Source organism: Tachypleus tridentatus, chromosome 7 (genome assembly GCF_004210375.1).
Source record: "Tachypleus tridentatus isolate NWPU-2018 chromosome 7, ASM421037v1, whole genome shotgun sequence".
In the NCBI taxonomy this organism is placed as follows: Eukaryota; Metazoa; Arthropoda; class Merostomata; order Xiphosura; family Limulidae; genus Tachypleus; species Tachypleus tridentatus.
This window is the reverse complement of record NC_134831.1, coordinates 21648054-21663396: the sequence shown is the minus strand read 5'-3', so window position 1 is coordinate 21663396 and position 15343 is coordinate 21648054. Positions and strand designations below refer to the sequence as shown.

The 15343-nt window shown below is 32.8% G+C and overlaps 1 protein-coding gene across 9 annotated transcripts in view; it reads right to left on the bottom strand.

The window, feature by feature from the left end:
• Nucleotides 1-1358: 1358 nt before the first annotated feature.
• Nucleotides 1359-15343, bottom strand: part of LOC143255271 (NGFI-A-binding protein 1-like) — a 193340-nt gene continuing 179355 nt past the window's right edge. For 8 of the 9 annotated variants that reach the window (XM_076510686.1, XM_076510691.1, XM_076510693.1 and 5 more), the window contains 2 exons: nucleotides 14047-14123; nucleotides 1359-10582 (listed from right to left, as the gene is read on the bottom strand). In XM_076510686.1, coding sequence (XP_076366801.1) covers nucleotides 10131-10582; nucleotides 14047-14123 — 529 coding nt within the window. In that variant the 3' untranslated portion in view covers nucleotides 1359-10130. The remainder of the gene's footprint in view (nucleotides 10583-14046; nucleotides 14124-15343) is intronic. The other variant, XR_013030492.1, reaches the window with a different exon arrangement.

Sequence of the window (15343 nt, the reverse complement as noted above, 5' to 3'; positions counted from 1 at the left end):
CATAAATGGAACCTCACTTGTTTTAGCTACAAACTGCGCATGTTGTTATTAACGTTGATAAAATAACTCACATAATGTTTGATTAATAGATTTTTCTTGAAAACAACTCAGCTAAAGTTTACAAGTATTACAACGAGTGATGTTTCTCCGAGATGAAAATTTAATGTTATCGCCAATTCAGAGACTCAAAAGTCAATGTTTATTAATGACAGAATCGTATTTGTAAATATATATAAGCATTTGTATCACGTCGAATATTTCAGAAATCAAAACGAGTTTCGAAAGTAAATATTATTTACGTTTTCTTGTATTTTTAAATGTTTGTTTATATGTTTTTTAATTTTGAGCAAAGCTACACGAGAGCTATCTGCGCTAGCTGTCCGTAATTTAGCAGTGTAAGACTAGAGATAAGGCAGGTAGTCATCATCACCCACCGTGAACTTCTGGGCTACTCTTTTACCAACGAATAGTGGGATTGAAAGTCACATTATAGCGCCCCCAAGGCTGAAGGGGCGAGCATTTTTGGTGTGATGGGAATTCGAACCCGCCACCCTCAAATTGCGAGTCTAGCGCCCAACCACCTGGCCATGCTGGGCCTTGGATATACGATTAAGACTAAACGATAATTTGTCAGTCTTCTGTTTGTGGAAAGTAGGTTTGCGATATAATTTACACAAGGTTTGACAAAGTTAATAGTCAAAGTTAATATTACCTAAATATTTTATATTCCTTTAATAATGATCTTATATGACTGACATTTTATTATTTATATTCAGTAATAATATTTCACTTAAACTATTAGTTGTCGCTATCTTTTTTTGCACTTTGTAACAAGATTTCAGCACTTCCTAAGCGTTATTGTACTAATTACAATAAATAGTTATTTCTAACACAAACAACTTTTCGTATGATTTATTGAGGGTCTTCTCTTCTGTCCAGATAACTTCCGTCTGATTTTGAGAATCGTAAGGTAAATTTACCCGTTTTAAATTGGAATATTCTATTTCTATGGCAACTTATACGTACACGAATTGAACTGCCACAGCAGACTCCTAGAAAAAACTGTTCAGTGGTAAGGTAGCAAGACAGATCACCCACCGTCACAAGGGTTTGTCTGGCTTCTTGAATCGAATAGCGTGATTGATTCTTTTCACCACAATTATACGTCTCGAACCTTTGAACATGTTGGGGTTTTATCTATTTAGACAATGAGATGTGCGTGTGTTTCCAACAGCGTAAATTTCAAGCTCACTTTTATAAAATCTTCAACATGTACACAAACGTGACGTTACTTTGTGTTACAAAAAATCGGGTTGAAACGATGAATCATAAAGAATACACGGAGAATTTCAAATGCATTTTTATCATTTTATTTTATCAGCTTATTGACAGTGACATGTGTACAAAAATCAAACTGAAAGAACACATGAGAAAGAAGAGAGATTACAAATAAGATGAAACAAACAGATCCTCCAGAACTGAGGGAGGGAAGATATAATCAGGAAGAAAAGAAAGCGGAGAAACTGCAAGATTTCTTCTTCCAGCAAGTTATCATCAATGAGTTCGTACTTGTACTCACGAAACAGCTGTGACATGGATGGGGATTTACCGGACAAAGCTGTGTAATCGACTTTGTTTTGTAGTCCCAGTTTAAGAGCTGGGACAGAAGCCATGAGAGTGGAATGAAAAACCGATGAAAGCAGGCACTTTGTTCTCGTCTACATTCCGATATGTCGGTTTTTCTTACATAAGCTCCTTTTGTTTTTGTTTTTAGAGTTATCACAGTTATCTAATTGTGTGATGGCCCCTCAGACTAATGTATCAGAAGACTCATACAAACACATATACTTTACTGGGCCCAGTGTCGTTCCTTTCTGTGTGATCTGTTCTCTCTACTCGGCGAGCTGACTGTTCATGCGAACAGAAACTGCACAAGTGGGTGTATGGACGGTTCCTGAGATCACAATAAACTCGTTTAACATACCCAGGTCAAAGTTACATGCTGATTTTATCAAAAGGTATCCCTTTCTTTACTTAACTAATCAGTAAGTAAACAACGGTGGAGTTTCAAGTGCTCTACAAACGATAAAATATGACTTATTTTTTACCCCATCAAAAGTGCTTACGTATAAAGCAAAGGCCAAACTCACAAAGCTAATAGCCAGGAGTGTTGTTGTTTTGAATTAAGCTGCACAATGGGCTATCTTTGCTCTGCCCACCATGGGTATCGAAACCTGGTTTCTAGCGTTGTAATCCGCAGACATACCACTGTGCAACAAAAGGTTATAAATTATAAAAGAATGGAATTTAATAATTCAGAAGAAAAAAAAAGAAAGAGAGAGACAATCAACACATGCACGTGAAACGTGGAATGTAATAATATCGCCTCACAACCAAATCAAGAGCTTTCGAAAAATCATATTCTTCATTACAGGTGATAGTGTTAGAAAACTAACATGTGAATGGGTATCTAACGACAGGGTCTTACCATGTGAAAAAAACAAAGATATTCATGCGTGTGTATTAGTCATTTTTTCTGCAGACTTGAAACAATCTAATACCTTGCAGATAGGCCAAATGTATCAACGAGTCTTGTGTGTTTGTTTCGTGAAAAATTAACCATGTCCATCTGGGAGTGAGATAATTCATAGATCTTGCACGGAAAGTGATATCTTGCAGTATCTCGTTTCACACGTACATAAAATACAATATTCTATTGTTAATAATTACTTTAATCTATTTTTCTTACGAGTAAACTATTCATTTTACTTATTAGTGAAACACGCACAGTACTTACTAGTAGGTAACAAAAAGTATTTATTCTTATGGTCTTCACCTGTCCTACCAATGTACATGCTTTCTTACGATAAGATTCAGAGCTCTTTGCATTCTTTGGTACAAGGAAAATAAAGTTCGCTTACTAGATTACCTACTGGTAAGTTCCTGAAACCTCCAAACAGAGGACTGATCGAAATTCCTAACAGTTGACTAGGAGGTTAAATTAATGATAATCTTGAAAAGCACTTTGAAACTGATAACATGATTTCATTATATTTAAAAGAAAACAGAAAAAACAAATATAGGTGTCACTGTATGCTAGAAGAGGCAGAAATAGCCTGTATTACCGTTTAAAACTACATTAACACTGGTTGTTTAAAACCCTAATCTGAATGCTGATTTCTATAGACAATGATGCACCTGGTACAATATGAGACAATCTATGTGAAAGTTCTACCTTCAAAATGCATATGAATATACGATATCTATAAGTAAAATCACAATACAATTCCCCAATCATTGTTTTCTCACAATTAATAAGGAGCACCAATTCTTTAAGATATTTGTTTTTTACAAATGAATAAACTGCATTTATTCTATATTTATATAGTGGCAATAACTAATGTGCATTCTTTACGATACACAGGGCAATCAATAAAAAGATATAATTCAAGAAAATATTCACACCACAATATACAAGCGTATGTTTACTACAAATAATGCAATACATCAAAGATATATCTAGACCTATACAGAATAACTGCCACCATCGTAGCAATCCAACAGTTATACTACTTTCAGTATCTTCCAAACATAACGGGTTGTCCTAAAGCTGAATCTGTGAGAGTTGCTCTTTATAATAGTACAAATCACTTTTTTTTTAAAAACAGTTCCCAATAATAACGCTAAACTTTCCTTCGTAACATGTTCCACTCTTTTATTGGCAATCTTTTCTTCTCTAACGTAAAAGGTACAAAAAACTTCATATAAAAACAAGGAGAGAGTGAAGTATTGCGTAATTCCCAGATTTATGAAACCATGTTCGTAAAGCTAATTTTCACTAGAACGAATCCAAATATTTGATAATATCAACATATCTAAACTGTGAAGCACAAGAAAGCAATAATTAAAAAGCTCGAACTGAACACAAAAATAGAGGTTTGATACAAGTTAAATAACATTTTATATAATAAAGTAACTATAAGATTTAAATACTGGACACCAAAGAGAGATTATTAACCTCAATTTCACCAGTAACGGGTGCTTGTGGTGATAAATTCAAACGTTGTTTTAAAATTATTACTAACTTGTTTATTTCAACAGTTAACACGTCATTAACATGACTGTAAGTCTGAAATTTATCAAAGCAAAAAAAACAAAAAAAAAAAACAAATTTCTTTTTTGTACGTGTATCATTTGTAAACTTTTATTAGATAATATAAACATTAAATCAAATAATGTACTTTTTCAGTCAGAGGGGTATAGCAAAGTAGTCGATAACTGCATGTAACAAAAAATCATACAACAGGTACATGTTATTTCTCTTTGCAATAGAAGTAAGGTATCCCATTAAATACAACACATGCCTGCGGTATCAACAACTTCTAAACACTAAATCTACAGTTACATAAACAAGTTCAAATATAATATCATATCAACTATTAACTTGAGTGGAAAACAAGGTTTGCCCGACGTCATCATTTGATGACATTTTCAGTAAATTATCTGTACATCCATGTAGAAGAATGTGTTCTATCATTTTGCAATGTAAGGTGAAAACGTGAAACAAAACCTCACACTTGGCGTGGTGATAAGATTTTATGAATAGTAGAATTTAATATTAATGATCAAAACAAAACTAACCAAAACATTTTAAAATGAGTGTAAACCACAAACATATATATATGTTTCATAACAGCATAAAATTCAACAGGGAAAAAAACAACATTTGTGGATTACTTTCTAGAACATTAGCTTCCCAGTTAATATGAATAATGCTGCAGTGAAATACCAGATATATTGCAAAGGTGCTAATTTCTGGAAAGAATAAACAGAAGAAAAATTACCTCCACAGTGGAAATGTAGCATATTTAGCTGCTAATAGATATTTTTTTCATAATAAAACTTTGTAACAATATTCATAAAACAGCCAATTATCACCAGTAAAACTTCTATAAACAGATGTATTTTTATTCCATTTCCTCTTCACATGTTGAAATGTAAATATATTAATATAAAGAAAAGCACAAAAACAGGTGGTGTGGCTTGGTGTGAAACGAGTTAGTTTAGTAAAATGAGAATGTGACAAATGTAGAACATTATAATTAAAAAAAAAATAATGAAAATGACATTTTCGGAAGTCATGGATTTAATAGAAGAAATATTTTAAAAGAAATGTCACTTTGTGATTTATTTCTAAAAGCCAATAAACTCACAACGTATTGCAGTACGTTGTAGAAATTTATAACATAAGTCAAGATTGCAAAGCAAGACGATTTGACATAAAAAGTATGAACAATTGTTATGTCGAGAGAGAACGTGCGTATATGTTGAGATAGAAGAGCGTCGATAGCTGTATTCAGTTTACAACTATGGTCTGTAAATAAAAACAAATAGTGGCTCGTTGGTCAGACTGATAAAAAATACATCTGTTTTTTTTGTATTTGAAATAGGTATAAAGTGTGCAAGAAAATGTTCTATTTTAATAACGAAAGGTTTATTTCGGCCGTTTAAAGGTTATTTCAAGTATTGCGTCAGTATTACCATTGCGTCACAAATACTAAACGTATTCAATATATTTTGATGGGTATGATAAAAGAACTGGAAATATCGTTAATCAAATACATATAGACTACGTATTGCTAGTCGTTACATTCTGACACTTTTCAACAACACCTATGATTTATTGTCTCTTCAAAACTTGTTCTAACCTGTTTCTGTAAAGATAACATAAAAATGGATTTCAAGTTCAACCAGAAACCTTGGAAAGACGTAACGAATTAGGTACTTCGTTGTTGTACTCTTAATTTGTTGACCGTTCATGAAGATGGCTCAGTATTTAACAAACAATAACATTTCGGTGGTAAATCGCTGCGAAGTGGATGCTAGCTGTTCAAAACTACTACAGAGTTTCGTAAAAATGAACCTAGCATTAGAGTGATTACAAGTCGGTTGGTAACGCCATCTTCAAGCAGTTTTCTTATTTGACGAGTGCACGAATAAATGACGTGCTTCCATTTACACCCGCCAAAAGACTACACATATTCAACAATTTCTTTGGTCGTTCATTTCGACTACTGGAAGGCTAAGCCTACCCTCAGTACATACAAACACATACATAAAGCCCATTAAAGTTTCTACAGTGAGATTGCCACGTGGAGTGTCACACTCTGTGACTGCAAATGGATTTAGTTTTGTACAGCCACACTGAGGGGGAAATATGTACAAGAATATACGATTGATTTCATTTTACAAATATATATAACATCACATTTACATTTCAATGTTTGTTTAGCTTGTGACGTTCAAAATGGTTTTGTCACAAAGCGTGTATTTTGTAATATTAAGAAAACATCAATACATACGGATTCTAATGTAATATACAAGTTCACACCAACAATAAAGAAAGTAACATAATTCAAAAGTGCACATTTGAACTACGTTAAATGTAAATATTATGGGGGAAAAACACTATAAGGTAATTCTTTTCATTTATTTACTTTTGGCTTTGGAATACCAAGATTCAAATATCACAGGTTCCTGATGAGCAACCTAACCATGTGGTACCTCCGTTGCTTCCCCGTGATGAGCTAAATTGTCGCTTTCTAGAAACACTCTGAAGCTGTAATAGAAAAGCGATTATTAACATTGTTTTGCTTAAGTCTGTGTTTATACAAATGAAGTACTTGGCGACCTGTTGGTTTATTTGGCAATACATATGTAATTTATTAGAAAGCTGTCTGAAGAAGTTATTACTGCCAATTCACTAACATTGGAATGCATATTTTTCGCCCTCTTATGGTAACTCCAATCTTGGAATACTTATAACTGTATCTAGTTACTTACCAGAAGGACTTTTCTGATGTCAGGTAACAAACTTGTGTTACAACATTCAGGTCAACAGTTCCGTGATAATTAATAACGTCTGAATTATAAAATATTCCATAAACTACCGATATGTGCCGAGTTCAACCGAACCATCCAAGGAAATTTTGTTAGAATATTATTACGTAAAAATAATATTAAAACTACGACTACTAAAATCCTCGATTTTTTAATTTTATATCAAGTCTTTCATGTGCAGTAACTTGAATAGCTAGTTTTCATCGCAATGTTTCAATGGCGAAAAGAAAATGCGAAGTATAATTTTTCTTACGAGGTCAATCGTGCGGTTAAGGCAGTGCGAAGCTAAACTTTTAAACGAACAGTTTCAAATGCTGCATTAAAAACCTTCTTCAGTCCGAAATGTCATATGTCTCATAAAACAAGCAAAAATCAGTTCAATAAAGATTTCTAGTAAAACTGAGAGAGGATTCAAAGTCGTTTTCGTATGGTACCAATTACGGGTAATGACTGCAGCAACAGAAAATGAAGTGTCCGTTTGATATTACAAACATGCTATGAATAGAAGCAAGAATTGAATTAACATTCGATGCTATTAAGAAACCACGTTTTTCGCACGCAGTCGCATAAGCAGCTGGTAATAGATTTGATACGTTACCTATACTAGTCAGATACATATATATATATATTAAAATATAACGGTAATTCGCCGAAAAAACTATAAACGAGTGAAGACCTAATACTTATATAACCTTTCTAGTTCCTTAGCTTTTAGATAAGTACCAGAGGAAAGGCAATTATATGAGAGCACCTGCCGCCTGCTCGGCTAATATGCATAAGTGATACTCCTTAGGATAGTTGAAAATTAAACTAACAAGACACAATAGTATGGGGGGAAACTTTCTGCACGAGTCGGAAATACTAAATTACATTTCAACAATTGTTAAATGTCACGCAAATATTTTATCAAGTGACTAACTACTTATTAAAAAGAGGGAATTGGTTTTGGGAAAAGTTCGTTTTCTATGCGTTAAGACTTGTTTAATCTGCAGGATCGTAAATGGTAAGAGAATTTATTGTGCTATTCTTTGCAATTTGCTCTCGTATCATTTGAGATAGAACTAAATTACATAAACAACATATGAAACTTTCGTATCCTAATACACTACTATGTAAAAAAGGTGATTGTACTTAGATCTGCAAAATGGTTCGTTTTCAAAGAGGAAATTTACTTCACAAAATAAAGTTTTTAACTAACGAAATAAAATGCAGAAAAAAATCTGTCATATTTATCATATAATCTCTAATTTATCTCAACAGTGCCTTTCCTTGTTATTCCGTCCCAGTGTGGCTATACAGAATATGACTTCAGAAGCCAAATTATTCACGATAAGTTATTATATCTCCTTCGCCAAAGAAGACCATACCTTATTGTTGCAGTTGAGAAGAATGACAAACATATTTACCATCATTTATATTTGTATTATTAGAAACCCAGTTTCACCATAAAACTATCTTAATGTAAACTTCTATGACTCACAAGTATCACATTATATCACATGCCTGGACTTCTTTTGAAATTTTGGCAAAATGAAAAATAGATATTATTCCCATATCACACAAAGTATTTGGTTATTGAACCACGTGAGTATTGTACTGTATCCAGTCTCTTACTTAACTACTAACGTTTTGTGTTAAATGTAGAAAGTAATTTTGCATCAAAAAGGTATTGATTCCCACCAGGTTTCACAACAATACAAATAATACCCTTCAAAAAAATAAATAAATTTGTTAATAAAAAAATTTACAAGTAATGTCTATATTTATTATTAATGGGCCATTTCAACACTGTGTAATCTATGTGACTTAAAGTTAATTTATTAAACTTTCGAGATAAGTGATACATGAATATATTCGCCAGGTTTCAAAGCTATAAAATATCCATTACTTCTGAGCAGAATAGACACACATTAGCTCATTACGTAAACCGTATCTTTTACATCAAACATACTTGTTGATTTTATAAATTTATTATTTGTGTGTGTTGAAATGGTCCATTCTACAGTGATAAAGGGTAAACCCCTTTATGTTCTGTGTGGGTGAAGCCTTTCCCATCTGACGCCTAACATAAATGTGAACTACGTAACTACACACGAAAAAAATCTGAAGAAAAAAAACACTCCTTAGGCTATCTAACATATAACTATAGCAAGTTACCAAAACATTTCAAGAAAAATTAAGATTGTTTTAAAGAAGGAACAAAGAGTGTGACAAAAAGTTAATTGCTCGTGTAACTTGTACAATTTCTAAACAATTGTAACAAACATTAAACATAATATCTAAAACTACGTTTTTTGATTTGCAATAAAAATCTTCAAACTTCTGAAAAGAATCCTTTGGGTATTTAAAACAGTGTAAAACACTTTCTTGTTTTCGAGTGTAATTTGCTTTACTCTAGTGCCCTGACTAGGCCATAAATGGGAAAGAGAGAAATAAACAGACAGCTTGTGGTGTCTTTCATTAAAGAAACAGGAGCTGAGTGAATCACTCAGTTATCTCAAGCTTTATATATATATATATGTTAACACCGAAAATATAAGCTATACAATTAGTATTCAAATCAAATTATATTTTTTTAAAACCTACGTTTTCAAAACTTGTCTGCAAGATGTTAGTAAGCGTGATTTTGAAGATATTTTAATTTCATTACTGGCCACTAGGCAGATTCTTTCTCTACGACAGCAAATCACAGCAAAGGATAACTAGACATCACAGGTGAGATCCCATCTCTGTACTCTTTACTGACTATTGACCCATCGGATTGGCTTAGCCTGAGGACAGGATCTTACTTTATCCATCCTAAGGGTGAACACGAGCACAGCTTATTGCACACACACACACACACATTAACTTGGCCGTTCTACAAATGTTATCTAGTTTATGGATTAAGAATAAAGCTGCAGGAACATGTAAGGTCTGCACGCAACACAAGAAAAGCTGGTTTGAAGGTGGCACTTATGAAAAGAATAATTCTGAAAAATATCTCAGTTTTGAAAACAAAAATTAAACCGAAATGATGATGTAACAGTCTGAGAGGGAGATTGTCTGCATGAGCATTGCGCAGTTACGTAGACATAACTCAGTACTGCTTGTCTTTTGTTTTTAATTTCACCACCACAAATCTTAATAATCTTTCACACTGATTTTTCATTTCGCACAAAGTGTTGCAACTGACACCTCAAACAGTATAGTTTTCACCAACTTTGCTTAGTTTTCAATTACGATCATCATTATACTGGTCCATTCAAACTGAGCATGCCATAACCATTTTGAGTTGTTGGTGAGACGACTAAAGATGGAGTAGATGAACTGGAAAGACCAGATGTCACAGCTGATGATGAGCTCATAGAAGCAGAAGAATAGTTCACATGTTCTTTCTCCGCTTTTGAAGCATGAGCTCGAGAACGGATATCCATTTTGGAGATTGCTGTAGAGCTATCATTTTCATCTTTAATCTGGCTGGCGAGTTCTTTAACAACGCGCAGTCCTTCGTCCATAAGAGTCTCCTGAACCAGTTGTTTGGTGATCTGAGCATTAGTTTTTTTACTACTTGACACCATTCGCATGGTGTTGAACATATCTGTTGTCGAGAGTGAACTGTTGAAATCTAGTGGGGGGTTGTCCTGGGTGTCTTGAGCCAGGGGAGGCGAGGAGGTGTTGCTGTATGCTGAGAACTGGGAATCTGTGGGTTTAAATCTCAAGTTAAATATTCTGATGTGCGAAATGAATATCAATCAATTAATATGTTTTGAAATTATATATTTTTTGCATCTTATAGCATTCCGTCCAATATCAAAATAAAGTCAAAAACGCTTTTTTGACTAAATAATATATTAAAAAATACTTAAATATAATTATTAAAATAAACGTGATTTACACAGACCATGATGTTTGGTATACATTTAAGAAAAGCATTAGTTATCGAATTTTATGAACTAACAGCATTCTCAGTTATTACGACATCAACAAACATTGGTTGTTGTTAAGCGCAAAGCTACAGAATGGATTTGCTATGTTCTGTCAATCACGGGTGTCAAAAACCTGTTTCTTTATTACTTAACACTAAATTACAGCGTAATTCAACTGAAATGGCATTTATAAAACTATTAACAAGTTAAATAATTGCAACTGGTTTCGAGTCAGTAAGTGCTTCTTTAAAAAAAAAACCTTTAAACTGATTTACGTTAAAATATCATTACACTTTCACTGACTTACGTTAAAACATCATTGCACTTCCACTGACTTACGTTAAAACATCATGACACTTCCACTGACTTACGTTAAAACATCACTACACTTCCAGCAAAACATCATTAAAATACACATTAACATACATGTTCTTCAACGGCACTGGACAGACGAATTCAAGTTGGAACACCCACTGCTTGTGTTGAAATAAATATAACTACCCTATGTTTAGGCACTTTTACCACTTACGCTGATGTTAAATGCATTTCATCGAAGCTGTTTTGCAATATGAAACACATAACAGCCAAATAACCATTAACACCTGCTTTACAGTATAAATGTTTTTTCACCTCAAAAAACAGTCTAATACAAGAAACTAGTATTTAACCCATCTCACACCTCACCAAAAATCATCTCAGAAGGCCATTGAATAGAAAAAAAACAATGATCCTAGATAACTGCATATCAAGCAATAAAACGATTTTTAACAAACGGCCCATCACCATATTAAAATTCTAAAAAACCCAAAACTTCAATAAAAATTAAATTATTTTCTACCAGTTACTTGTTAGGAACAAAAATCACAGGCAAGTTATAGATACTTTTAAAACATTAGGAAATAAAAAGAAGCATACAACATTGAGTTGGCTTGTCTGACAAAACGACTAAAAACGTTATGCCTAACCAGTCAGAAGTTATAAAAGTTTTTTTTTTTGAATTTCGCGCACAGCTACACGAGGAATATCTGCTCTAGTCGTCCTTAATTTAGCAGTGTAAGACTAGAGGGAAGGCAGTTAGTCATCACCACCCATTGTCAACTCTTGGCCTATTCTTTTACCAACGAATAGCGGGGTTGACCGTCATATTATAACGCCTCCCCATGGCTGAAATGGCGAGCATATTTAGGGAGAGGGAGATTCGAACCCACAACCCTCATATTACGAGTCACGTGCCTTAACCACTTGGCCATGCCGGGCCTACCAAATAGGACCTTAAGAGAAATTATACAAGACAAAAAATATCACGGAACAATTACATCTTACCAGACATAACATCAACGAAACCAGTAAATAATCATATTTTAATTTAATAATCACATGTTACCACAGGGGACACTGCAACAAACTATACACGAAAAATATATACAGTGGAAAGTCACACCTTACGAATTACGGCACTAAAAAAATTAGGAAATATTCAGTGAGAAACCACACCTTACCTAATATAAGACAAATAAAACTAGAAATTAAAGTATAATAATGATACAGTTGAAATATCGCTTAAAGAGAGGGTGCCCAACTGAGGAAACAATGCATTCATAGGTAGTTCATTGTAACCGGAAGTGGATATATAAATAAAACTATCTCTGATCAATCCCATATCATCCACCTAGATTCTAACACAAGAATTAAAATAATGGATTTATGACTACCTATATTACACGAACCAAGCATCCTAAAATCCTCAAAACATTAAATATATTTAAACACAATTTTCTAAATTTAGATTCCAAAGTAATTATAACTTCTTTTTATTCACAGCAGTAAAAAAAATGTATTATAAAGTTTAGCAAGCAGTAGCAGGTGTTTAATTCTCTGTATCCTAGCAAACAATAGTAGAAAGAAAAATATCTTCTTTGTATTCTACCAAACATTAGCAGAAGGTGTTTACCTCTTTATATTCTAGCGTGCATTTCTAAAAGTTGTTTATTTCTTTGTATTTTAGCAAGTATGAGCAGAAAAGATTGTTTACTTTTATATTCCAGCAAGTATTAATAGAAGGTGCTTACTTCATAATATTTTATGAAGTATTAGCAGAAAAGGGTATTTAATTCTGTATATTCTAGGAAGCTTTAGTAGAAGCGACTATCTGTACTTAATATTCTAGCAAGCATTAACATAAGGAGGTGTTTAATTTTTACATTCTACCAAGCATTAGCAGAAAGAGTTTGCTTCTTTATATTTTATAAATCTTTAGCAAAAGAAGATGTTTAGTTAGTTGTATTCTAGCAAGCTTTAGCAGGAGATAATTAATTCTTTATATTCTACCAATCATTAGTGGAGGGAGTTTACTTTTTATATTCTTTGAATCCTTAGCAAAAGAAGGTGTTTACTTTTTTCAGTTCTAGAAAGCATTAGCAGAAGGAGGTGTTTTATTCTTTATATTCTAGCAAGCGATTGAAAAAAAAAGTTTACTTTTTTTATATTCTATGAAGCACTATCAGAAGAAGGTCTTAACTTGTTTGTTTTTAACAAGAATTAGCATAATGAAGTATTTAATGTTTCATACTGCAGCAATAATTAGCAGAATGAGGTACCTCTTCATATTTTAGCAAATATTAGCTTAAGGGAATATTTATTTCCTTATATTTCAGCAAATAAGAAATTTAATTCTCTATGTTGTATTAAGCCCTGTTTTTATGTTAAAAAAATTATTATCTGGAATAGGTATTTATTGTTTACATATTAAGAAGTATCAGTAAAAGACAGTACTTACTATTTATATTCTAACAACCACTACCAGAATTAAATGCTTAACTATTTGTAAGTGTTTATATATTTATATTTTAAAAAGAATTAGCAGAAGGAAGTGTTTATTTATTTGTATTCTAAGATGAATTATCAGAATGAAGTCTTCATATATTCGTATTTTAAAATAAATTAGCAGAAGAAAGTGTTTATATATTTATATTTTAAGAAGAATTAGCAGAAGGAAGTGTTTGCATCTTCATATTTTAATATTAAGTTTGATTTTGTGAGGCTCTCTGCAATTCTATACTGAATAATATTCTTGCCATGATCAAATGGTCACTCCACAAACATGTAACATGGTAGAGATAATACAATAATTTTAGGACATAGAAAGATGAACACACAAACATAACATTTCCTTTTCTTTTTGTTAAAAAAAATATAATTATTTGTGTTTAAAGCTTAACGTCAATTCAATTTATCTTACCTGTGTCATCAGTGTCAAGTTTTTCTGATTCTGAGCAATTTGAAATATGTCCATATCCCCTTCCTCCTAAGGAGTACCTGATATAGATAATAAAACAAAAAACAATAAATGACCATGTCCACTTCCACTAAAGGAGTACGTGGTTTAGGGATAACAACAACAAATATCCATATCCCCTTTCACTGAAATATATCATTTAGATAAAACAACAATAAATACTTATATCCCACTATGACTTGAGAAACAGAGGGTTTTAAAAAAAGGCAATAAAAATATGTCCACTGGAGCACATGACTTAAATGATACATTAATAAATAAATGTCAATAGCCTCTTAGCTTGTAATATATTATTTAGATAAAACACCAACAAATGTTTATATCCTCTTACATTGATGTCGTACCTAATTTAAATAAAATAATAAATATCAATATCCCCTTGTATAAGAATATTTCATTTAAATAATATACCAATAGATAAATAACATTAAAATGGTGAACAATTTCACGTTTATCTGTGCAAAGTTCTAAGGACTTTGTAAATATATTTTATCTGAGCTAAAATGAATGTATTTTTTCTTAATATATAATGACCAATCCAGATCGCATGCACCTAATAATCTACTGCCATCAGTAAATAATTTTGTTTGTTTATTATTAAACACAGAGCTACACAATGGATTATTCTCAACGTGTCTACCACGGGTATCAAAATCCGATTTTAGCGTTATAAGCCTTCGGACTTATCACTGAGCCACTAGAGGGCAATTAATATTTAGCTTGTGGATCAATAAAGAACAATTTATGTACTCTGCGTGAAACATATATGCACTTTTTACACGTTTATTATAAAAGCCTTAATTGTCTAAAGAGTATCATATCTTCCAAGAATCTCACACTTGAACAGCATGGACATAATTAGATTATTTCTTTGGCCCGGCATGGCCAGGTGGTTAAGGCCCTCGACTCGTAATCTGAGTTTCGCAGGCTCGAATCCCCATTACACCAAACATGTTCGCCCTTTCAGCCGTGTGTGGGAATTATAATGTAACGGTTAATCCCAATATTCGTTGGTAAAAGAGTAACCCAAGAGTTGGCGGTGGGTGGTGATGACTAGCTGCCTTCCCTCTAGTCTTACACTGCTAAATTAGGGACGGCTAGCGCAGATAGCCCTCGAGTAGCTTTGTGCGAAATTCAAAAACAAATTATTTTTTTGAAGTGAAAAACAAAGTCCAATTTTACTCTTTATGTGACATCGTCCACAGATATGTGTGTTATTTTGGGAAACATTACTATCTCC